General features: G+C 38.9%; 1 protein-coding gene across 1 annotated transcript; it reads right to left on the reverse strand.

Moving 5' to 3' along the window:
- Positions 1 to 585: 585 nt before the first annotated feature.
- On the reverse strand, positions 586 to 26,132 carry LOC148069625 (uncharacterized). The gene is made up of 7 exons (XM_087802064.1): positions 25,952 to 26,132; positions 15,630 to 15,695; positions 14,784 to 14,863; positions 14,583 to 14,715; positions 14,195 to 14,500; positions 13,910 to 14,006; positions 586 to 6,358 (listed from the first exon to the last, which is right to left on the reverse strand). The coding sequence occupies exons 1-7, from the start codon at positions 26,046 to 26,048 to the stop codon at positions 1,396 to 1,398; spliced, it is 5,742 nt and encodes a 1,913-aa protein (XP_087658190.1). The 5' UTR covers positions 26,049 to 26,132; the 3' UTR covers positions 586 to 1,395.
- Positions 26,133 to 26,763: the final 631 nt, after the last annotated feature.

Below are 26,763 nucleotides of genomic sequence, written 5' to 3' on the forward strand. Positions count from 1 at the left end.
TATTATACTTTAATAGGAGAGTTCAGCTCAACATGCTGCCGCACAGGAGAGAATCTCTTTCTTGTTGCCTCCGTAATGCAAAATATATGGCACTGATATTTACCATGTCAAGGGAATGTGGTAGGTAGTGGTTCGCGAGGCCTCGAACGTCACCAACACTCACCTCGATACGCAAACTCATGGAAAATATCCTGGATTTATTTATGTTCTCCCCCGTCTGAAATCTGGGCGAACGAAAGGTTACAAGTGTGAGAGTACATTATGACCTTATAATGGCTTCACTCCTCCTCCAGCCAGCTGTAATCACACCCTGCTTTGTTTATACAACGAGTCACTTGGATGTGTAGACTTCCATAATTGATGATGCGCGGTGACAAACTATGCTTAACCAATAACAGCAGAGTGGGTGTGGTTATGGTAAACAAGATTTTAACTCCAGAAAAAAAAAAAGTTTTCAATGGGCGGGGCTTAAGCACATTTTCTTATATAAATATTTCAATGAAAAGAGAGTTTTGTACAAACAGACACTGATGATACATTGGTTGCACGCTGATAATTCCGGAGAAAAGACGACAAGACCACAGATAAAATTCAAATATTCTTTATAAGGACACAAACTCTTAACAGAATATGTAATTAACAACAAATAAAGCAGATTTTTTCTAATATACAAAAAAAACGTACTTAAATAGCAGATGTAAAGAATTCACGTGTTCAAGTTTGTTGGGCTGCTAACGCTACATAAATAACCATAAGGTGTTTTCTTATCAGCAAAAAGAGGGAAATGTTCACATTTAAATGCTCATGTGCTGCACATTTTACCAACTCATCGTTTGACAGAAAATATATTTACAAAAAATAGGTGGATGTTGTCAAAACCTGTAAAAACTAACATTTACATCTCAAACAATTCATTTCTTCAGACCCAAACTCTTTCAAAGCATTTTTTATATAAATGAAAATAAAGTTAATCTGTAGGAAGCAGAGAAACATTAAATACAAGTTATTCTGGATCAATAGGACACAAAACTGCAGTGGAACGTCAAGAACTGAGAAAAAACAAAATGAAGGAAACGGTCGTCTGCCTTTGACGCGCTACAACAGTAGCTAATGCTATACGATGCCGACTCAGCTGATGAACAGAAACCAAGCAAGAGCACTTTCAGCGGTGCAAACAAATGTCTTCTGTCTCTCCAGCACCGGATCGGGGTCCGAACCTCGGAGAGAATTCACATTTCGCAAAACATTCCTCAACTTCACACATAAATAAGGCACCTGGTCACGCGCTATTCACCGCCGCCCGCCACTGTAACAGCTGCACCGGCATAATTCTAAAACCAACATCAATAAATTAAACATCTCCAAAGGGCCTACGGCGCCCCCTGCTGGACTCAATTATTTTAACGGTGAAACCCTGGTGCGCTTCGACGGAGTTGCTAAAATCTCCAAAGCTCTTTTCTTTGCCTTCTTCGCCGCACTGGGACCGGCAGGGACCGGACACCCCCTGGTGGGTTTGGTCGGAGCCCCACTTCTGGTTGGTTTGCCTTTTTTCTGAGATTTGTTTCGAGATTCTTTCGGGTTTTTTTGCTGCGTTTTCATGGTTACATTTCTGGTCTTCGTTCGAGGAGCCGCTGCTTCCTTCTTCTGGGATCTGGTTAGGACCTGGACTGCTGTGGGCGTCGCACTTGCATCTGAGCTACGCTCGCTGGACTCCACTGCGGCTCTCGTCTTTTTAGTTTCAGGATTTGCCTGAGTTTTTGTGTTGGACTTGATCGGACTTTTCTTCAACTCTTGCTTCTCTGCGTCTTCCTTCTCAGGTTTGGTCCGCGAAGACTCGCCGGCGTTCTGCTCAGATCTTTTTGGAGAACCAATACGTTGAGAAGATCTCTTTGTTAACTCAGATTTCTTTGTCTGGCTTCTATCCGCCTTCTTGACTTTGAAGGTCTTCTCTGGAACTCTTATCGACGTCTTCCTCACTTTACCGGTTTCTGAGTGTTCTGTTGACTCTTTTGCTTGTTTCCCAATGGAAACTGGATTTTTGTGTGATTTGACAGCTGGTTTTGGATTGGATTTAGAACTTGACTTGGATGCAGCCACCTTCACATTTTTGGCTTTTAAACCTCCAGAAGTATCTTTGCGTCTGGCGTTGGTGTTTTGCACCTGCATCTTCCCTCGGATATTGGAGTATTTTCTCAATATTCTGGCACTTGTGGGGTTCTTAGATTTGCTGGTTTTCTGAGATTCACTTTTCTTCTTTGGGCATTCGGCTGACATTCGGGACTTGGTGGACGTTTGAGCGCCGCTTGACACATCCTTCTTCTCCTTCCCTTTTATTGCACTCGCCTCCAGGCCCAGCACCTTCGCGATGAGCTTCTGACTCCTGGGGTTGCTCTTCACAGGCGAAGCTATTGCGAACTTTTTCAAATGTTTTTTTAAGCGCTCTGCCTGAAGACTCGGGAAGACCCCCAGAGATCCCACCGAAGAACTGGATGAACTGTGAAAGCACAGCTGGGTTTCAGATGGAAGACGGGTGTTCACTTTCTTGACTATGACGAGGGACTTTGTTTCAGTCGACTCGAGGAACCAGTGACAGATGCTGGAGAGATCGAAGCCTCTCATGAAGAGCATTTGAACTGGAGAATATTTCTGATGTTCCAATAACTTTGGCTTCCGAACCCTGCGTTTACTTTTCCATATAGCGGCTTGTCTGTCAGCTTTGAATTTGTTCTTTGTTCCGGGCGGGGTTTCTTTGTCGAGCTGCACCCAGCCCTTCTGCATTTTATCAAACCTAATGTTCATGTTTGTCAGAAGTTGCTTGTTCTCCTCGTGATTTAGCAGCTCGAAGAATTTATTCACCTTCTTGCAAGACTCTGTTCTTGACCTGCTGACTGTTTGGGATGATGTTTGGGGCACAGGCTGGACAGGTAAAGATGGAGATCTTGGCTGAAGGGTCGTTTGTTTTTTAGGGATCGTTCTGCTTTGTGACGCGAGATCAACTGAACGATCACTCGTATCATCCTGTGAATGCTTCTGTGACCTCAAACCTGGTTTCTTTTCATCTGGTCTATGCAAGTCAGCCTTACTTCTCTCACTCCTCAGGGGCATCCTGGTGGGTCTTTGTGGCTCGGGGGAGTTGTTAGCACTAGTGGGGTGGTTTACAGACAATGGTTCACCGAGTGCAGGTTTCTGAGCAAGGTCTTTTGCCTCCGTTTCACTCTTGCTGCTGCGTGTACTCATCGGACTCTCAGGTTTACGAGCAGCCATCGTGTCAGCATTGGCCTTCGAGTTTTCTAGATCCTCACCAACCTTTGCAGATCTGAGACTTTGTTTGGCTGGTGAGCTTTCCGACCTGTCCGTTTGGGTATCCACAGTCTTGACAACGCCTGGTTGAGCTTCAGTGTTTGTCTGAACCAAAGACTTTTGAGATGTACTGGGAGTTGATTCACTGGCGTCCGATGTTTGAGGAAAAGCTTCAACCGTGTCCAATTGGTCTTTACCTTTGGCAGATCTTAGTTTGTGTTTGGTCTGCAACCTTTCACTCTCATCCTTTTGTGTTTCTTTAGCTAAAGATTTTTGGGTTGCACCGACTGAAAGTAATTCATCGACTCCAGATTTTGGAGGAGCTGAGGGAGGAGGCTGGGATGAGGCGGCTTTAGTTCCCGTGCCATTAGATCGCTCGCTGACCCTGGCAGATCTCAGCCTTTGTTTTGCTTGTGAACTTTCAACCTTCAGCGGGTCTCTCGAGTCTGCCAGTGGTTTGTCTTCTGTGTTAGATTGCAATGATGACTTTTTGGATGTACTGGCGAGAGATGGAGCTTCAAGTGTTGGAGCCGAGATTGCCATGGGTTGAGTTGGAGAGCCTTGGTTGTCAGGCTTTTCAAAGGAAGCAGAAGGTGGAACAATGATGTCATCATCAGGCTTTTCAGCGGCAGGGGAAAGTGGTGGTCTGCCATCAAGCACTGTCTGGGGAATAGATGGGGGTTGAGAAGCTAACCCTCCACTGGGCATAACTGGGGATGAAGGAGGTAGAGGGGAGGAACTAGATTTTGGACCTGCATCAGAATCCTCCACTTTTGTAGACACTTTGCATGGTTTAATGGGGGTTGAAATAACCTGAGCATCTTCATGTTTTTGAGGGGACACTGAACTTACCAGTTCACCTCTACAAACCGTGTTTGGAATATCAGTTGGTGTCAAAAATAGCTTTTTAGAAGATGTTGATAATTTGGAGGTGCTCGGTAGTTCTACGGTTTGTTTTTGGCTTGATGATCTAAGCTGTCGCTTGGACTCATGAGGTTCTGGACTGCTAGTTGAATCATTTAGCTTTCTCTTCTCCCTTTTCACTTGTTTGCTATTTGTAGGAGTTTTAGCATTTTCACTGGATGGTTGGACAGGAATTTGCGGTGGCGTTTGTTGTGGAGCTGGTTCTGGTTCTGCCTCCATTGGTATTCCTTCAGATTCTTGATGTGACAAAAGTCCTGTTGCTCTAGGTGGGGGCGTCTTTTTGGATTTGGATTTCTCAGTTTTATTACTTAAAGGGCTGGTAGTCAACTTGTGCCTTAGGCTTCTGTCAGAGGCCGAGATTGGTTTTCCATTCACATAGCCAACTATCACTTCTTCTACTTTTTCTAGAGCTGGATTCACAGATCCCCCTTTCCCGATTAAAGGAGGTAGATCCTTATCAGGCGTCTTTGAGAATTCAGCATCATCTTCAATTGTATCTTCCGCTAAGAGGACAGATGAAACTTTGTCGATGGCTTGTCCGTCCTGTGCAGGTTTAGAAGCTGCTGTGCTGTTCTTTTCGAGCACAGGGTGATGTTCACTGGTTATTGGTGCCCAATGTTCCTGAGATTGATTCTCTTCTTGTGTGACCCGTTTCACTTCCTCCATCACATCCTCACTAGTTTTCTTCTGTGGCGGCTGCTCAGCCTCCAACATAGTTCCATCAGCATGACTATTATCCAACAAAAGAGTTTTGCCAACTTCCATGACAGCATGGCCCACGTCTTCTTTCGGTTCAGAAACTGTACAACTTTCTTCCTCTTGACCTTCTGTCCTGCCGTTTATTTCAAGTTCAACTGGTGCAATATTTTCTGCTGAAATGGCAATTATATTCCTGTCAACATCTTGCGTGTCATTGTCAACATCTCTTGCGAGAGGCTGTGGGTACGAGTCTTGTGGGGTCAGTTGTTGGTCCGTCTGGCTGGTTTCGATACCAATGTCGGCCTCACTGACTGCGACTTCCACCACATCTTCTGAGCCCGCTGTTATGCGATCAAACAACTTGTCTGTGGTCCCAGAGTCGACCACAGTTTCGACACATGCTCCTACAAATGGCCCGTCTACTGGGGGTACACTTTCAGGCTTTGCCATCATTTGCTTGGGGGTGACCAATGTGATAAAATCAGGCATAGGATTAGGACAGTTGCCCCTTCCAGCCAGTGTGCGGACAGTCTTCACAACCCAGACGTCGTCTGAATACAGGTGTCCTCTTGTGCTCTTTCTAGCATTGCGACGTGGAGTCATGTGGCGCCTCGGCTCGTTGAAACACTCCGTGATTGGTTTGTTTATATACACTATGTCGCACTGACCAATATCGGGGTCTACGATGATCCTCTGAGCACATTCCTTTCCATTGAGTTCCATTGCTGCCCTAATGCTTTTCCTCGCGGTCCGAGGCAAGTCTGAAGAAATGTTTGGATGGACAGTCGATGGGTTTGTCGGTACAACTTTGGCTTTTTTGACCAGATGACTTGACTGATGTTGCTTCTTAGTATGATAACTTAGTCTTGCTGAATGACTGCTTTTTGTGTGATCCGACCCGTCTTCAAGGTCGGAAGAAATGGACGTGGTCAAAACACAGGACAACTTATTTCCGGCAGCAACATTACTTGTCTTCATTATCTTCATCTTAAGAGGTACGTGGTCACTCTGGCGGTTGCTTGCGGGGTCCACAGAAGCAACCGCGGCCAACGATTTTTTACTCCTCAACGAAGGACGGTGGGTTTCAATGGCTGAAATATTCACGTCGCTTTTAAAGAAAACTTGAGCTTTTTTCTTAACACTTGGCAAAGTTACAGAAATGTCATGGAGCTCCACCTTTGGTGTGGAGGTACAGGGACCTTTGACAGGATCAAAGAACTTCACAGGTGTGATTGTGCTGGGCTTTACTGACGGTCTTGTGGCCTTCTGGATGCAAGGCTGTGTATTTGAGAGCACCTTCATTTCCGACTGAAGATAACCCAGAGCAGTGACGATTTGTCTCTGATGGTGAATGCACAGTTTTGCAATGAAATGCTCCAGCGATGGGGTGGACTGTAGCTCTTTAGTCTTTGCAAGACGCAAGTCATGAGACTCACTAAATGGGGGGGAAAAAAAGAACAAAATGAGTTATTTAAACGGTATTCAGTGACAAACACACAGTTAGGGTTTTAGGTGATAATTTATAACAAGAAATTGTCAAATATGGTTCAATTTAATGAGGATATCAACAGAAAAAACGGATAGCTACAATCATAAATGTAGTTCAATTCCTGCTTAAAAATGACAGATTTTTAAATGCACAAGAATTTGGAATAAGTCATATTTAACCTTAATAATAAAAGGTTAGAGATGAAGGAAAAACAGGAGGCAGTTGAGACTCAAGATAATATCAAGAAAAAAAAAAGAGGCTAACAGATTTTTTTTGGAATTGCATATTTATTAGAAGAATAAGTGATTTAAAGTGAATCATCAATCCAGACCAATTACAGTGTTACAACTAAAACAACTTCTTTGCACAGTGATTTTTTTTAAGTTACATTACACATACATCAAAAATGTCAAACATGCACAAGACATCGAGTAATGGTGGCCCACTTTGCGTAAAACAAGTCACATTAATATCACTTGAGGAGCAAACACATTTGGGGGTAGTTTAATTACAATACATTTTACGAAGTGCAGAGCATATCCAAGTACAAGTGTTTAAAAAAGATAAATTAATAACAAGAATGTATCACACTGCTTTCATGGTCCAATTTAACCCAAAAAAAAATCCTTCTTTTATGGAACCGTCAATTTTATATGTACATATACATTTGGTTAAACCTTTCATCGAGGTAGTTTGACCATAACCCACCAGTATCTGGGATGCTTCTACAGAACCACAGAATAAATATATGACCATCTTTTGATGCAATATAAGAGTTTTGTTTTTTAATTCTATAATACAATACTTTGTAAAAAACAACAACAAAAAAGAAAAAACGTATTTGGAGTTATGAGGCGACACTTGAACAGTTCAAGAAGTGAAGACCTGTTTCGTTATAATAATTAGAAAAGGTGTGTACGATTAAACGCATGCACAACAAGTGAGACGAATCAGCGTAGAACGTTTACTTCAAAATAAAATGTCCTATGTCAGGCAGAGAGCCAACTATCAAATTCGCAACGTCGACATTCATTGCGCAAATCAATAAAAAAATACGGGTGTAGGGGACGAAATATATTTATACAGAGAAATATTTTAAAAATAACAATTACTGATTTAAAAATAGTTTTTCAACAAAAATAACATCTCTTGTGAACAGACGTAGCCCGCTGGCTCAAGGGTTCTATCCCCGCTGGTGAAATCTGAGGAAAAAGTACCTGAATATTCAGTGTTTGGGGTTTTATACCTGAGGGGGGTTTCTCTTCGTCTCACTTTGCGATACCATGCACTTGCCGCGTCCATACAAAAAAGGTACACAACTTGTATGAAAAGCAAAGCAAACAAAACTACACACCACATGTCACAAGCTTGGACGTGACAATCCTTCACGTTAAGAATGCTTTTTCTTCCTGAATGATCAGTCCTTATTTGAAGCTGGTTTACAACACTTCCTGTTCACAGTTCATTGATAACAATTACACCAACAAAACTCCAGTAGTTCCAACAAAAACTCTTGAATGATCAACTACACCATACACAGCTAACTGTTGCATGCAAGGAACACAATGTTTTACTCTTTATACATTTTTTAGCAGAAATCAAACTAACTCTGCATCTATATATGTACCATTTGCCTGCTGTGCAACAGAGTTTCACTTGAAAACACATTAGCAGAAGTTACAAGCAAACGTTGTTATTCCTTCACATCTATCAGGTGATTCTAAACACCCATAAGCACACTGTACATACACTTACCATACCTATAGAACTCTTCTGTAGTTGTATTAAAGCCTTACATTCATGGTTACTTAAACTGTTAATGGCCGTGTTTCCCAGATTGGTTAAGAATTTCTTAGGAGTGGTTTTAAGATCACTGTGAAAGAAGGGTGCGTTTCCTATGGTCGATCTTAGCTTAAGAAGATCTATCACCAAGAAGGAAACGTAAGATTACGCTGACCAACTCATAACAGCCTTCTTAGGATAAAAGTCCTGTCAGGAAAATGTATATCATCTACTTTCCCCCCCAAAAAACATGCTCAACTTTTGCTGCACCGATTGTCATACATGAATGATGCATTCAAGGGCGAAGGAGTTTTTTTTAATGAAACAATTAAAAAATAAAAAGCATGGGTTTTCCAACAAGCGCACATCAAAAACGACAACTCTAAACAGGTGTCATTGAACTCAGGGAGGCCCCACCTGCTACTCTATAGAAAAGGAGTTTCTGAAGCCCACTAAGAGCTTCTTACGAGGAGTCTTTGGCTTGATCTTAAGGTTCTACTAAGAAGGCATTTAAGAAAGCGCCCGGGAAACACACCCATGATGGCGCTCTTTCTTAACCGAACCCTTTCTTACGTCATTAAGAATGATCACATCTGGGAAACGCGGCAATTGACCGTTTCAATTCAATACTGCATCTGCAAATAGCTTAAGATGGTGTGAGAGGAGGTAAGTCAGACTGAAACATATCTTATAAATTACTTTAAATGCTTTCCATTTTCTATCCCTAAAATCCTACACTCAAGGCCCAGAATGAGTCAACTGAAACACATCAGCATGCACACAAATACACTTTATATTTACACGTAAATTACATTTTAAAAAGAACCTTATGACCCAAATTCATATTAAGATTGAATTAATGTCCACAGAGGGATAGCGTAAAAAAAAAATGGTAAATGCATCAATTTGACTAAATTTAGCTACGATTACAAGTAGTATGTTGCATACAAATATTCATCAATCAATAACAATCATGTGTATAGAATTATTTCACTTTAACTTTTTTGCATGATTGTCTTTGCAAAAATCTTTTTATCTTGTCTACATTTTTGGAACATTTTTTTTTCATTTACCATTTCATGGGTCATGTTGTTTAATAAGCCATTTAAGAATCATAATTAATAACAAAATTAAGAAAAGTACGTGTAAAGACAGACAACACAAAGATCCCTGTATGTACATAAAAATAAAACACCCTTAGCTTGCAAAAACGACCATGAAGTGGTCATCCTCTCTCAGACTCATTATGAACGTCATCATCCTGTTGCTGTGTATACTTTTCTATTCCATTTTGTAAATCTTTCTCTGAAGCCTTGTTTACATCTTAATGCCTTTGCCAAACCACTGAACCACCAAGAAGTGCTACAGCTCTGTATTAACCTGATCTCTGGACAACAGTAGCTAACCTGTCGTCCACTATGTCCTGAGGTTTTACTGTAATGCAGACTGAGGTGTGAGGTGTGTCACAGAGGTTGAGAAGCCATCGATAGTAGTAGACCGACTCTCTCAAATGCTAAGGTTGCCGTTAGAACAGCATCTTCTAGTAAGTGTTAGTCCACCTGAAGGCAGTACAGACCAGAGTTTGAAGTTTATTCCCTGATAGCTGTGAGTATGTGTCTGGACTAAGGCAATGATCCTGATGGCTGACTTGTGAGTTTATGGAAGCATCTTAAAATATTGCTTTAGATGTTGTGTTTAAAAGATGAAATATTCAACCCAACACACTAAAGAAAATACATTCAAAATACAGGTATAATAGATCTATGTGATAAAGTATTTGCTGTCTGTGTGGTTATACAAGTTATAACCCGGAGAAGTCACGGAATGGTTGCAGATATTCATTTGCGGAGGCAGCCGTTGTTATCAGTGTGTGATATTTTGTCATGTAACACAAACTGTTAATCTGTTTCGATGAAGATAGTAGAAAAATATGAAGCAAATAACTTCTGACTGAAAATGGGATGAATCTCTTTTGTTGAACTGCAATCAAACATCCATTAGGCGGTAAACATGAGTCTATGACGAGTGTACGAAGAAGAAGGTCGATCGAACAGTGTAAAGACCCGAGAGAAATGTACTTTGTGCATCAGCAACTACTGAAAGGGGGATAAATACAGAGTTAACATGCGAGGGGGTACGAGTCTGAGTTAGCATGATACTAAACCACTCACTTGTACATTTGTAACGGCAGTAGAAGTTTTATTTCACCACCGACTTTGACCGAAGAGATTGAAAAGATGCAAATCAGTACTTGTTGATGCACAAGGCTTGAATCTTTAAGTCAAACACCTTATTATTTAACCTGTATTAATGTTCAGGTGAAAATAAATGGTTTGATAATCTCAACATACCATTGAAGAAATAAAATACATATTGAAAACATTTCAAATGGTCTTGTAAATCCATAGATGAGCGATGAGGACAGAAGATGCATTGAGGATACTGCATACATAGAGGTCAGGTGTACTGGTAGGGAGAGAGGTTACCATTCTTCTGTGTGATATGGAAGGCTCATATCTGGCTTCATCTACAAAAGAGGCAGACACTAAAAATGCTTTTGAAGGCTAACACTGGCACCGAAATGCTACTGAAGGTTTTGCCATGAGGTCATTGTACGACGAGTGATTCTGACACACTTGTCAGAAATATCCTGAATCATTCCCTCATAGAGGCTGCTTGAGGTTACTTATGGCAAACTAGGCAACGGTTTGTGGATTTTCAAGATGAGGTATACTTATGCGTTGCAGTGTGAACCTGTCCTGAGGTTTTGTGAAGGCAATGAGATTTAAAACCCAACAATAAAAGGTTCCTACACAAGAAATCCATAGAATATTTTGCTCTTGTGATAGAAACTATATGAAGAATTCTCTCTTGATCGAACAGATTAAAACAATAAAATTATTTATTCTTTAAAGTAATATGTATGTTATAACTCCAGTGTTCAGTAACACAAGTGCATTTGAAGAAATAGTGATAGAATATTTTTGATAGAATATATTTCTTGTCGCTAACTAGTAAGCTGCTATGTTATTTAAAACCTATTGATATATTCCGGAACATTGAATGAGAAGAGTGAGCCTTATGTAGAATACCATTAGAGGACAATATAGGTATTATTGTTATCAAGCTCTAAGTACTGTAAGAGTCAGGGATCTTAACATGTAATATTAATAAATATTTTAACAATAAATAAAGTCAACAACAAAATTAAGAATAAATAAAAACCTATTTACACAATTTGAAGTGCTTAGAACGATGAAGAATACATTTACACTAAGAGTGTTTTGGAATTATTCATAAATTACTATTAAACTTCACATTAAATTGGTTAAAAATCAATCCTATTATTTCAATGTCTGGCAAATCCAGTTTTTCTTGTTAAAAACATGACATTGGGATTAATCTATTTAGTTTCACATGTTTGGTGAGAGGCTTTCTTCATGCAATCCATTCCCATTCTCAGTGGAGGGACTGACAGTTTCCTCCGAAACCAACAGCTGCAGTTCTTTACTTTCAGGAGACTTTGCAACGCCCTGTTCCTCCAGCCGGTTGAGCAGCCTCAGCTTCTTTTTCGGGGGATGTTTCAGGGTCCCCAGTCGCTCTTTGACTTTGTATTCCAGGGTGCTGTGTGGAATGCCATAGATGGACTGTGCTTTGGAAACGCTCATTTTTCCACCCATCACAACAACAATTGCCTCCTCCAGCAGCTCGGTGTTGTACTGACGGTATCTCCCACGTTTCTTCCTCGGCTGCTTGTTTCCAAGATCTGAATCTAAATCCAAGGTCTGCCGGTCATTGTCGTACGACCAATATTCCCTCTTCAAACTAGAACCGGAGTAGCCATTGCCGTTTTTCTGGCTGTGTCTGGGGAGAATGGAACAAAGCTTCTTTCCCAGACTATTTTCACTGAGTGAACCTGAATATTCAGAGGGTAGCTGATCCCAGGAGGAGTCCGGCTCTGTGGCCAAAACTCGCACCTGAGGAATCTTGAGGTCAAAAGATGATTGAGAACCTGAGAAGCTGTGGTCTTGACAGGCATCCTGATGGTAGCCATTCCCATTAGCCAGTGACTTTGAGAAAAGTTCAGCGGCTTCCAACAATCGGGGAATGTCTTTAAGGTGCTCCTTGGTCTCACAGTTGGCTTTAAGTTTAAGAAGCGCCCCAAAATGTGTTTTAGAATTCCAGGATCCGTTTTTGGAGAGGTCATGGGTTCTGGATCTGTTTTGACTGGGAGATGACTCTTGGTCGCTCTCCAGACCAACCTCCTCTTTGATGTGCAGCGAGTAAGAGAGAGACGAGGAAGGCTTAAAACGGGTGGAGTGGCCGAGATTCTCCCGCCTCCTCCCATCTTGTCCGTCCGCTTTCAACGATCGCCTGATTGGATGGAAGGAAATTGGGTGTAAGCAGAGCTTGCACAGTGCTCATTCTTTCTCTAAAGGACGATGGGTTGGGGAGGGGAGGATGATGGCCACTCCTTTATTATTTATTATTGCTTTGGTAACATCACTGTTAGAATAACCCTGGTCATGTGTGCGAAATTTGTTTTATTAATTGCTCAGAAGTAAAGCAAAGGTAGGAAATGAGTAAAACTGAAAGGAAGAAAACCAAAGAAAGTAGGGAAACTTGAGTATTGTCAGAGATAAGAAATATAAGGATAAGAGCTGTAAAGCAGCTTGATTGTCGTGAAATTTAAGGCATCAATATGTGAGAAGTTATCTTGCGTGTCTGTGTGTGTGACGTTACCACTGAACAAGCAAAGCAATAAAAGAGTTAGCCAGCAGAGGGTGGTAGTGTAGCAAACATAAAAACCGAGTGAGTGAACGTGATCATTTCACTAGATAAATAAAATAAAGGTGATTATTTAAGGGACAATGTTATGCATGAAAATAAAATCTTGCAGTCATGCTTCAGATCCTGTTGTAGTACTACATATATATCAAATTTCTAATTAAAAGATTGTTGATATTTTTGACAAATTCTAAAAAGTCCAAATATGTCCTCAATTGGACTTTGTGTGTGACGGAGGAACCACAGATGCACTTAATGAAGCATTGGTCTTCATTTGTCTACCCCCATGTAAGAAGTCAAGATTTTTTTTTTTTTAAAGAATTTTTGTCCATTTGATTTGTGTGCAGTTTAAATTAGAAAACAAAATTACCAGCAGAATATAGATCTTTACAAGTAATTATTTTCAATACAAGTTATAGTCTTTTGTTTTCTTGTTAGTTAGTCACAAATAGACTTTACACCAACTCTTTTTTAAATTATTTTAAGTTCATTCAGATGTACTTTAAATTTACATTTATCAAAGGTTGGTTTTCCATGTCTAAAGCAAAAAAATCAATGTTGAATGGCAGACAAAAAACTATAGTCAAACTAAAAGGACAATGACAATTATATATATCACACGGTGCGACAATCACAGACTGCAAGCAAATGAATTCAAAAAAAATTCAACAACATGCACATTTGTGACTGAAAAAAAAAGGAAAATGACACAATGAAGACGCTTCACATTCAGGAAATACTGACATATCAAGGTGGATTTATAGCCACTCCCTGCCCCAACTTCCCAAAAGTCTCAAGCTACGATGTAACTTCGAATAAACCTCAAACGGCTTGTGCCTGAATGCCTTTTTACTGGCCATTTGCCCCCTAGAATCTGAAGCATCATTTAAAAGAAAAAAAGATGGATGTGATTGAGATAAAACTTACCCTTTGAGTGTGGATGTGAGTGGGGAAAGACGAGGGCTGGGGACTGAAGCGCTGCTACTGTGGCGGTTCTTTTTAATGGACAAATCCAGGACACCATCTGCTCAAATCCAGAAAATAATAAAAGATGGATTCATTTCCATGATGTCAGGAAAATTCATCCAGGAGACAAAATGGATAATGCAATTACATGACAATATGGTTGAACAGAAGTAAGCAAACAACTTGATAAATACACTTTGTTGTATAAAATATATTTGTGCGTCATGTAACTAGGTGCGTCAATACCTTGCTCACTGGGCTCAGAATGTGGCTTCTTGATTGTGAGGTCAAGAGGAGCATCCTGGTCAGCCATGAGGAGCTTGCTGAGAACAGGGTTCTGGCTATGTGCTGGTCCTGCCACGGCAGCGGTGGGGCTGCTGGGCGCTTCTTGCGAGTTCGTCAGACTTTGGTCGGAGCTTGGCTGGTTATCGGAGAAACTATCCTGAGGAGGGCTGGTTTTTGAGGTATATTCGGCAGCAAACTGTCGGATCATTCTCTGTAGGATCTCACGGGCCACTACTGGAATGTGTGGGTCCGAGAAACTTGGCACGTCTGAAAATAAATGTAACATTTACTTAGATACAAGTAAATAAAAGACACAATGCTTCTGGTAGAAAAAGCAAAGTTGTCCCACCTTTTCTGTTTAGGACCGCATTGAGAAACTCTTCTGCTTGCTTTTCTAATTTACGGATTGAGGCATGATCTTTGGCCAGGTGGGGTCTAAGTGGGTCTGGAAGCCCCTCCTTGTTTAATCCTATCAAGTGTTCCTGGAGAGTAAAAGAATAAAAACATATAAGGAAACAATCTTTATAGACTTTTGGTCAGAAATCCATACCTTTACTTTGTCTCTTCTCAAACAGCAGAACTGACAGTTTTCATCAGATGACCAGTCAGATGCAGCGACAGGCTCCAAATCTATAGAGTGATTGCATTGTTGATACAAATCACACTTTCTCCATACAAATCAGATTATTCAAAAACATTTTTAGAAACATCCATTTTCACTGCGTTAAAAAATATCAAGATTGTTCTATTAAATAAAAAAAATTGATTAAACAATACTATTTATTTCTATTTGCCATCATACACTGGAATTATAATAATGTTGTTAAATATTATTTTACATCAGCACTTTTTTTTATTATTTAGGTGAATTTATTATTATTTAAATTTCCAACTCGTCCAATTAACAAAGCACTCATCAAAATAGGAACGTGGCTAGTAGGATTGATAAAAATGTTCAATTAGATTTGTACAATCGTAAAAATAAACAAAGGAACAAAATGCACATGTTCATGCATATCTAGTGGGCTACAATAAGTGCTTTGATTTGTGCAAGTAGAAATTGAACATTATTATAAGTGTTACTTACGGCATAAACTGTGCAGCCGTATAATACAGAGTATTGTTTCACCCTCATCACGCATTGAAAAAAAATGTCTGAGAACACTGTACACTTTAGCACTGGCCCCACGCCATCTTATACACCAAGTTGTTTGGAAAACAATACATGTTCTCATGTGGACCAGGGGGTGTCATTCTAGACAGGAGTGAATGTAAAGGGGTACCAGATGGTACAAAGAAGACAGTGATCCAAACACATTCGATTTTAATTAATAGATTTACTTACTTAGCTAAACCCTTAACTTTCTTATGTTGTTAAAAAAAAAAGTTGTATTACCTTTGAAGAGTTTCAGATCTTCTACAAGCTCTGGACCAAAGAGACCCTCGAGTATGCTCTCAAAACCTGAAAGACAGAAGAGGTTTGGTGAATATTTTCTCTACCATCACAAAACCACCTTTGAAAAATGCCTTTTTTAAATCCTCATAACCATAGCCTTGCATTGTACTGTGAAGGGAAAGGGAGAGAATAATGTTATACATGTTCAAGGTTTTCACATGATGAGATCTTATCCACCAGTTTCATCTCCACATCTTTTTGATCTCAACAACCCCCCACTGTTAAAAACAGATCAGCTTTAACCGCAGGTTTTTACTTCAACATTAAATATATGTTCTCAATCCTTGTTGCCAGGCAACATAAGGAACTAAAGAGTCGAGTATGTTTTATTCCAGTAACATTAAAATACAACTGAAAAGCCTGTGCTTCCAAAGTATCAACTGTTTGCATTAAAGCCCTGTTGAGCTGATGGACATTTGCAAATCAAACAAAAAAATATGTAGAATAAAAATGGCCTGGAAAGAGTGTGTCCTATCTTTCTAGCTGTGCAGTGTAGGCTTCATAGGACTTCACTTTGCAGTGCATTAACACAACACATAATGTCTGCTGACTGCTTGGGGGTCTGGATAACCAATTCAAAACCACTACATGCATTAAATCAAGCGCTAAAGAGGTCACATCTGTTCAGTGGACCAGATTTCAAATGTGTACATTAATCCAAATCTTACAGCAGGAAAGGATATATCCAACTCGACTGAGCACAGAGCTATACCATGTGTTAGCGAGGCTGAACAAACAGAGATTTGATTCAAATATCCAATTTAAAAAAAGCAGTTAAGTGATCAAATATCATTCAATTACTTCACACCACAATTAAGGCCTACTTACATCTGGTCTCCACAGCTGATCTCAAGCCTCTCTCCACTTCCACACTGAATTCAGCCAAAAGCTGTCATCTGTTAATACCTCTTCCTTTCAAACAGATTCCCACCCACTTTTAAACAGCCAAACATAGAAAGAGAGAGAGAGATTGAGGAGGGGTATGAAGAGGAGGAGGAGTGAGCGTAAAGTGGTGAAACACAGTCTTGCCTATAGCGGCAGCGTTTCTGGGTTACTGCACAGGACTTCAGCTATCCAATCCTACTTCTGAAATATTTCAGAGGCAGCAAGAGAAAGTAGGTCAACCACTTTGACAGTACAGTGCAATGACATCCAACTACTCTTGAGGAATTCCGTTTCAGGCATTAAGGGCTGTGATGAGCAACACCATGACTCTAGGGCAATTGTGACGCTGAGATATTTTGGTTTCGAGCATCTTGGATCCGAGTCACTTGAAGACTAGATCTGCACACAAGACCCCGAAAGAAATACTGCACGCGGCACAAATGTATTTTTAGATGCGCTAGCAGTATACACATGCATCAGGTAAAATAATAAAAGGTCAGTATATATTTTAAATGTGCACAAAAACATATTACAGCATTATAAAGTCACAGTATATGTACAAATAAAAAGGGCACAACATCCTTTTTTGTTGCATTGAATGTGGCAAGAATTTCAATTTGGACCTGCTGAAATATTCATTTGGTTCATAATATTGAGCTTAATAGTCACAATTAACATAAGGTGTTATGTAGGAGATTGAATTAACACCTAAATACTCTCTTTACTCTACTATTAAAACGTGGAGATTGACTAATTATGAAGCGCCTCTGCATCTGTGAAGACTTCCTGCAACAGCAACCACATAATACCCATTGTTTGGTGTATCTTTAAGCATAATAGATCTGTTTAGTACTAATAATAGCTAATCCTGTTTCCTCTTAGATCAGCTCAATTTATTTATTTTAAAAGAGTAGGAGCTTTGTAAAGGCCACTTACATTACATAAAAAAGACAGAGATATTAGTCAAACTAAGCTATTGCCATCAGTCCTTTTATATTTGGTGTAAAAATAAATTAAAGTAATCCATGAAATAGCAGTTATACACCTATATTCCCTTTAAGAAAGGCATTCAGGATTCATTTTTGTACTACCGTGTACAGTTATTTCTTCTAAAAGCTACTGATGGACAAGGGACTCCGGAAGGCTTCGATGCCCTTTCGTGCTGCTGTAAATAGCTTCTCAATGTCGAAATAAAAAGAAAATAAGCTATTAATCTACAATAGAAACAGCGCACCTAAAACAGAACGCCTGAAAATTAATTTAAAGAAACTAGGTCACTCTTTTGGCGTCCACATACCTCTAGTTTGAGTTGGAATAATCACATTCTTCTATGTATATAGGGTATATAGGTACAAAGAGAATTAGGAACTAATGAAATGACATTTGGGACAAAGATTTCAGGTTAATAAGGTAGGGAATCTTCTACCAAAATGGAAGGAAATACCTAGAGGTTTAATTGCTTTGACAGCATGTCACTCAGTCTCATTAAAAAAAAAGGCCTTCTATACTAAATTGTCGGAAGCCATCTTACACCCTGATGTCTCATTTTCCCGGCTCGAGACTCCTATGGTTGAGAGCATTACTCATCTGCATTTTCAAGGATGTTATTCAAATGTTTATCTGGATACAACTCCAAATATATACAGTCATGCCTTTGGGCAATTTAAAATCTCATTCACAGCAGCATTACCTCAGAAGTCAATGTGCACACATTTGTGTCATTATAAATAAAAGGGGATTTGATGCTACAATCACAGAACTGAACCGTAGATTGACATAATTTTTTTAATTGTATCCTAATAGGATGACTTTGATTTATTCCATCCTGTAGTTGCAAAACAGGGGACATGTGAAGAGCCAACATATAGGAACATTTGACACAGCCTTTTGTCTAAACCCATTTATACTGATACAGCAATCTCAAATTATTTTGCGTTTCGGTTCCAAGCAGAAAAACCATTGAGCAGGCAAAAAAACTTTAAAGAACCTCAGCTACATTGCAACAACACCAACTCTTCAATAAAACTTCCATCGTTAAATCTTGAGCAATACGTTTACATATCATTAGCTTTTGAACGGGATGTTGAAGTCTTTCAACTTCATATTTTAATTAGAATGTATTTAGCATCAAAATACATAATCTTAAATACATTTTTTATTTTATTTTTGTAAATATCATCTTTCACATAATTAATAGTTTTGGTTAACTATAATGTGGACAAAATCTTATTTTCAGAATATTATTGTTAATATATTATCCAGAGATGTTATGTTACAAAATGGTTGTCCTCACTTATTCTGTATCTCTAACAGGGACAATACCAGTACAGTATTTACACTTATAACACCAACAATAGAGAATGGTTAAGTAAGTGTCATAAATATAACATTTAGTGTTTATTCATCTTCTGCACAGAAATATTCTAATGTAAAACTCTAAAAGAAAGTACACATTGATCATGATGATTACAGTTGAGTGAAGGGATCAGGGTTGTGTTTCAGTGAAGCTTCTTGCCGCTCAAGGTGAGCTGGGACACACCAACATGCTTTAGCCTCCCAGTGACCTACATATTTAATACCCCACTCAAAATGACAGGGACATGGGTCAAACCCAGCTTTGGTGAGCCTGCCACCTGAAAACAAATTAATAATTGTAACACAAATTTCAGTTTTTTAAGAGATATTTAGTTAAAGAAATCGATGCGAGGAAGGAGGCAAGAGGGTTTCATGCATTTCAGAATTTGGGGTAGATTAGACTCACATAATAAACTTGACACAACTGCAAGAGAAATAACAGCAGATGCTTGAAATGCCACAAAATAATTCTTATCCATTTTTTAATTAGAGATTTGACCTATGACTCAACAAAACCTTGGACTCTGTCAGTTAACTGTGGTGGCTGCACATTGCTTATCTGTTAAAAACATAAGGATTCTTGTAATAGAAAAACTTCTAACCAAAGAAAGAGCCATGAAGAATCAACAACCAAAAGCATGACAAAAACAAGTTCAACTCAAGACGGAGTATAGAAGTAAACATTGTCAAGATAACCCTAGCCTGTCAGGTGACAAGACTGGAATGACAAGAAAATAATAATAGCATTTTAAAAATAATACTAGATGTAAATAAAAACTTGATTACTTTAACTTTTGTTTTTTGGACATATATTAGTTTACTAAGAATTAAAATGTCGGATAACATTTGGTTGGGATTTGATTATCTGTAATTGATTTGTGCACATGGTTATGTTGAATTATAAAAAAGGAAGTTGGAAGAAGGTTTGTCTACTACCATGCACAGTTTATACATTTCATTTCCACTTGTTATTTTTTCTTAAATTTAACCTGGTTTGTTTCATGCAGTGTAGGTGTGATTATTTACAGACTTTAAGAACCTGAAAATAAATCACTAAAAAAATTGGTATTAATTATGCATTTTAGAGCCATTAAAAGTCAGTATTCATTCCAATTGTTTTACCCCCAACCCGGGACTACTGCAATTCAGACTCCTTTTCATATGTTCATATTCATTGTGTATTGATTGACTAGCTTTTAAAAGATTGATTCCATATAGTCGGGCTAAATAATAGACCAACAGCACATAACCAAATTATGTCTTGCTGCCATAATGTGCATAGACATTTGCATGCATGTCCCAGTTTAAGTGGTTTTGACTAACCAAAATTAACTTTGCATATTATTTTTGTTTTGTCATCCCTGATGACATAAATGTGTTTTGTTAAAATCTTTTTGTTTGGCATGTTGGAATTTTTACGGGTACATGTTTAATGCGTTAAAAAATAGGGGATTTAGTGTGATTTTCCTCATAATGCAATAAATAAAACTAAACGTTTACCACAAAGGGAGTCAAAAATGTGCCAGAATATCTGCACAAAGAATATAAACAAAACAAAAAAAATCTAGATCTGCCCATCACTAAATGAAAGAGAAATACATCATATTCAGAGCCTGAGGCACTATCTGACTGATGAATAAATTCACATCCTTTTACATTCCCGAATCTGGCTTCAGTGTTTCACATTGAGAAAAAGGCTAAGGGAGCAATGCCAGTAGAGATGGCGGCTCCCTGTTCTGGCAGTCATCGTCAAAGATGGTGCAGCACCATAATTGATTCGTCCGGAAATATCCCTGCATGTTTTCAGAAGACTCCATGCTCTGCTAAAAATATGCGGTGTCTCTGAAGCTGTTCAGGCAGTGAAGCAGAACCACATCAGCACAAACATACATGTGGTTTTTAGAAATGGGGCTGGATGTAAATAAGTGGCTCAAATTTGATTTGACTTATTCAGAAGTATTATCGCATAAAGAATGAGTTCCATAACCTGTGGTATCGATCTTTTGCTGATCATTCAAAAGGTAAAATACAACCAAAAGTATTTCCCTAAAGATCGGCACGTCATGAAATATTAAAGATAACATTAACAAGATTAAAAACACAACAAGTTCCTTTGATGTACCAACCCCATTTCTGTTTTTACAGCAAGTTCTTTTATCTTGACTGCTCATGATTGACAGCTGGCTAAGTAAATGCCACTTATTTTTTAACAGGAGAATAAAACGCCCATACTGCCTTGATGCACCTAAGAAACTTGATGTTCGACAGTGTACCTTCACGCAACCATGAGCTCCAAAGATCTTTTGATGTCCCCCAACCCCCAAGACTGTAAAAACCTTTTGGTTGTGATTTCATAGGGCCAACTGCTATAGAGGAAGATGTAGATGACAGAACTAAAAATGTATTTACTCTCATGAAAAGTAAAACTAGAAGTACAGAAGAATGCCCGTCAGAATGAAAGCTGGGACAGAGGGAGGGTAGAATCTCTGATTTAGTACAAACTTCAACGCTGACTGCATCATTGTAACTGACATGTCATAGAAACAGAAACATTAAAAAGGCACATCACGAAACTGCAGAGCTCTTCTTTGGAAGACCCACCCTTCCTCTGATGCTACACTGGTGCTGAGGCTGCGCAGCGCTGCATCAACCCCCACTCAGCCCATCCCCCACTGTAACTACTGTACACTCACAACTAAGGGAGGGAGAACATGAGCAAAAAAAAAAATCTTTTGTCAAAAATCTTACATCTCTCCCTAAGAAGCCAACACAAAATAATAGGCAATCATTTTCGTCAGATCAGTTCTGCATATAGGAGTTTTCTTTACATCCAGTTATTTTAATTAATTTTACACTAAAGGGTCAACAAGATCCCTGAGCAATGTTTCCTGTTAATTGGAGCAATGATAAAAATGCACAGAGGTAAAAGTTGCACAAATGGCTGAGGCTTGAGTGCATGGCTATTTTTATTCCGTGGAATACCAAACAACCACAGTGTCTTTTTGTTTTAGCAACACAACTGGGATTAAAATGTGAGCAGTGGTGTGCTCATGAGCAAAGTGGTGCATGTCAGATGGCTGCGAAACACAATGTTTATTATGAGCAATATACAGTAGAGGCATCAGAGTGTGCAGCAGTGAGATGGTCGCTTCCAGCATCACACAAAAAAAAACCCTCACTGAATTCCTTACATGATGAAAATGATGCTTTTTCAAAACATAGATGCGTGACATTATACTTAAAAGCAAGAGGTTTTATACACATCTGTTTAATCTCAGAAAGGCAATCAGTTTTTTATTTATGTTTTGCAAATGGTTTATTTGCATGTGCAAAATTGGGATATGTAGGCCAAAAGCGCAGCAGAAGGGGTGTGAAAATATGGAACATGCCTAAATTAAACATAAGACAATCTGCCTGGTGACAATGGTGCTCTTTTTTCCCTGCCTCAATACATGCTGCATACCAGTCACCCACATGTCAAAATGTATAATTTTCAATTTTGGCATTTACAAAATTACCATAGATTTGCACAGAACACACCAGGACCAAACACGGTGTGCATCTGGGGGACGACGACCAATGAACACGTTTAAGCAAATAAACAGACAATTGTGTCTACAGCTCAACAGGACAATTGTCCTCGTCTCTGGTCCACAGTTTTACAGCTTATACACACAAAGACAAAATGGCCATGTCAGCATCAGCAGGGTGGCAGTGGTGGCATGAAGCCCTTTCCTCCAAAAAGGCAAACAGAAGTGTGTTGTTATCATGACTGAGAACACCATTCTGCCAAAGACACTGATGTCACCACATATTGCTTTATCTTTAGAGATATAGTTAAAACACAAACATAATGGACAATTGCAAAAACTTTGCACTGGGTTCTCTTGGTCTTTAATGGCTACACAACATTCTCTTTAGTCGGGAGGAATCTCAGGATTAGCGAACACCAACAGCTACCTTATTCATTATTAAGACTGATCTACAGTCAAACTGGTTATAAAATATTCAAACTAAAACAATAAGTTAGTATAAACAACACCAATGATGAAATTTAAAGTGAACGGTTTAAAAAAGAGGCATTTTCCCCCAGACCTCCTGATTTTATTCATTTTTTTTATTTACAAGTCTCAAAATATTTACTATGGTGTAAAATCACTTCCTTACTAATTAATTGTTGATGAAGATATAAAAACAATTCAGCCACAAAATAACCAAATAGTAGCCAACAAATTATATATTATAGATTATTAATGCAAACCTGCTGCAACTGGGTTTTTTCTGCATAACGAAAACACATACTAAATGATTAAAAACGTTTTTAAATACACCAATCTTGATCAATTTAACAGCTTTTCCATCTCCTTTAATAGTGTTAAGGTGTGAAGTGAGGAAAAGAAAGATTAAACCTCTCTGGTTGATTATCACTGGTGAGAAGCTGTTAAAAATAATTTACATTCCCGTCATTCCATGTTGCAGCTCTGACGCCAGCTTTACATAGGCACTTTCTCACTAAGTTAAAATTGTTGGTCATACGTGGAATGCATGCCGAACGGAACATGTTTCAATAGGGCATGCACAGAGCGATTTTACTTGTGATTGATTTAATGTGACATTTTGAGACCAGCATCATCAGAAGTGCAGCTGCGAGAGTGCAATGCTCTACTGGCTGTTTTAATATTCTGCTTTAATTCTGGGATCCAATGTTGGGAGAAACGCAGCATACATAAATGTATGATTAAGCAATAAATGTGCAACTATGTGGTTTAAAAATGGCACAAAGACATGGCATTAAAATTAATAATTGAATAAAGATGAAAGCATATACATTTAAATTAACGAATAAAATAAAAAGGTAATAGCGTTTTACGTTGTGCAAATATACAAGGCTAAACATATATTCATTGCCAATTCATTCAGTCCTTCCCTTTTGTACAAGTCAAAAGAGAAACATCTGCAAGGACAGCTTTAAAAGAAGCTTTGTCTTCCTTTAGAAGACTTGAACGCATTCATCCATGTGAATATGCATGATAGAATCTTTTTTGCCTTACAACATGTTTAATCTTTTAAGTGCAAGACTTGTCTTAAGTTATAATATGCGCCCTGCTGTTACATAAAATATATACATCTACCAAGCCATTTCCAAACACACATCAGAGTTTGAACAAAAATGAGTCACCAACCTTCTGCTTTCCACTTTAAATATTAATTACCTGCGAGTTCTACCGTTACCTGTTGTAATATAAAAAATACATGCTAAATATTAACAATCATATAAGATAGTAATTACATTACTTTTTGAAAGGCCCAATTTCCCTACTTAACCTGTTGTGAAATTAAAAATGACTTGACATTTGGAATTTCAATTAGTTAACAGTAATCGAAAAAGCAGGTACGGAAGCAATTTTCCAACATACCGTCGTAGAACCCGATACAGCCATCAATAACAAAGATACAACAGCAGTTGTTCATCATAAACGCTGACATTATACCTTCAAATTGAGAACATTTGAAACCAAAGAGCAAGGGAAATGTATCTGGCTAGAATATGGACGCTGTCTAAATTAATAAAGTTACCACACACTTAATAAAGTCAGCTATCCCACTCAACCCTAACCGTCATGTCCATTGGTTGGATGCGGTTGAAAGACAAACTAGGTTTGATGCTTGAACACAACGAAAAAGTATTATGTACATTCATTGATCACTATATTTTTTAAACGCATCATATTTTGAAAATATCATCTTCTTCAGTGGTCAGCGAAGTGTATTTGAATCTCAGAACTGCATCGACGAATAATGGAAACGAACCAATAACCGAAATGATAACTATTTTAACAATGATCGAGATACTAGAACATGTACAAACATCCACCTTCACAAGGATAGCTAAAGATGACTCTCATGACCATCAATTGGTTTGATGTTTTTTACAGGAAAACATAAAAGTATTATACTTTATAGTTACTCTTTCAAGAAACATCTTGAGAAGTTTTTATTTGTTCAGGCTTTTCCAGAACTCCTGTTTTGTTATCAGTTTTATCTTGACCTTTAAAGTATATACTTTATTGAATATTGTTTTGATTGTTTAAGCGCTTTGTGACCCTGGTCTGGAAAAGCGCTGTACAAATAAAAATTACTTACTTACTTACTATGGTGTTAATAAACGCATCACATTTTAAAAGTAGCATCTTCTGCAGTGGTCAGCGAAATGTTGTGTATTGAACATGTCATAGAGGAGATTTGTAGATGCACTGTTTATTACTTTGGTTTCTCACATTTAAAAACAAATCCTTGAATGAAAACAGCAGTAGGGGAGGAACATTTGAATTGTGGAAGGGTTGTCAAGAATCTCAATGGCATAAACAATATGTTGACACGTTTTTGGTTTGAATAGCAGATATTCTTTAGCTTCTTAGCTCAACACCGCTATAAAGCAAGATGGCTCGTTCATATCTAGTATTGATTTAAGGTTGAACCAAACCAGGAGGTTGGTTAATAGTAGTTATAATGCAGTTTTGCACGACGTGGAAGAAAAATGAAATGATCTTGATGATCTTAAATCAGATATAGTTTGTTTATTACCGTTGAAGCCACAGCTACATGCCTGCCTCGATGCACCTACACAAGCTGATGTTGGACAGAGGGGCTCCATGAGAGTGAGATGTTTGACCTCCCCCACCCAAAATACAGTATCATCACACGAGAGCGCGCATTTAAGCACACGGGCTCTGTTGTTTAGCCGACGCAATGCATAATTCCTGTAAGACACTCCCTTTAACGCGCTGCCCTTTAAACAAAGTACCGTTCACCAAAAGGTTCCTTAAAGAACTTTAAATAAATGGCGACTCAACAACTTACACAGCATTACTTTGGAGAAGTAAACGAAACAGTTGAAGGCAAAAAAAAAATCGCTCGGGGATGCGCGTCCAGTATTACACGTTTATTTACAGCCATATCTCAAAAGCACACGGATATTTCAAAGTTCTCACAAAGTTGACAGTGAGCGGCGCCATTCTTACCTACGCAGTGAATGAGTTTGTGCCGCCAAGAGTCCAGTTCCTGCCGAAAGCCGCGCCTGTCGATTGTGCATTGCTGCCTTTTACACTGACTCGCCATTTTCTATCGTTCTTCTCTGGCGGGCACCCGCACGGAAAGAGGAAGCGCGAGGCGCCGCGGGGACGCGCGCGTCGCCGCATGGGGGAAGGGTAGGGTGAGCGGGTGAGACGAGCGGCGGCGTCACACACGCGCATTGTTCACTATTTAAACTAGTTATTGTTTATTATTTGCTCTGTGGGATACTTCTAATCACACAAAGAGGCTAAAACGTTAAACTTCTGAATAGGAAATTAAAAATATTTAATAAACCGACCACAGTGATCAACTTTAACAGGGAAAATAGTAAACACTGATATGTCTCCCTTTAAATGGCAACTAATGTCAAACTCTCCTGATCTACTCTCATTGTTAAAATGTCTTCCTTCCCAAGATGCAGTAGGTCTCTCATCATGACCATGTTTTGAAGTTAAAAGTTCTCGCCGGTCTGAAATCTCGTCGAACGAGAGGTTACGAGAGCGGAGTCTATTATGACATAATATGGCGTCACTCTTTCTCCAGCCAGCTGTAATCACGCTCCGCTTCGTTTATACAACGTGAACAATTTGATGCGTCACAATATCTCACAATAATCACAATAATTTGTCTGCTGAGGGATCAATAAAGTTCTATCTATCTATGTCGACATGCGTCGTGTTACTATGCAAATTTTATTTTGACTTCAAAGGAAGGACAGAGTTGTCAAGTCACAAGCCAGTCACACACTCGTTCAAAATTG

Source organism: Callionymus lyra, chromosome 11, assembly GCF_982586985.1.
Source record: "Callionymus lyra chromosome 11, fCalLyr1.hap1.1, whole genome shotgun sequence".
NCBI lineage: Eukaryota > Metazoa > Chordata > Actinopteri > Syngnathiformes > Callionymidae > Callionymus > Callionymus lyra.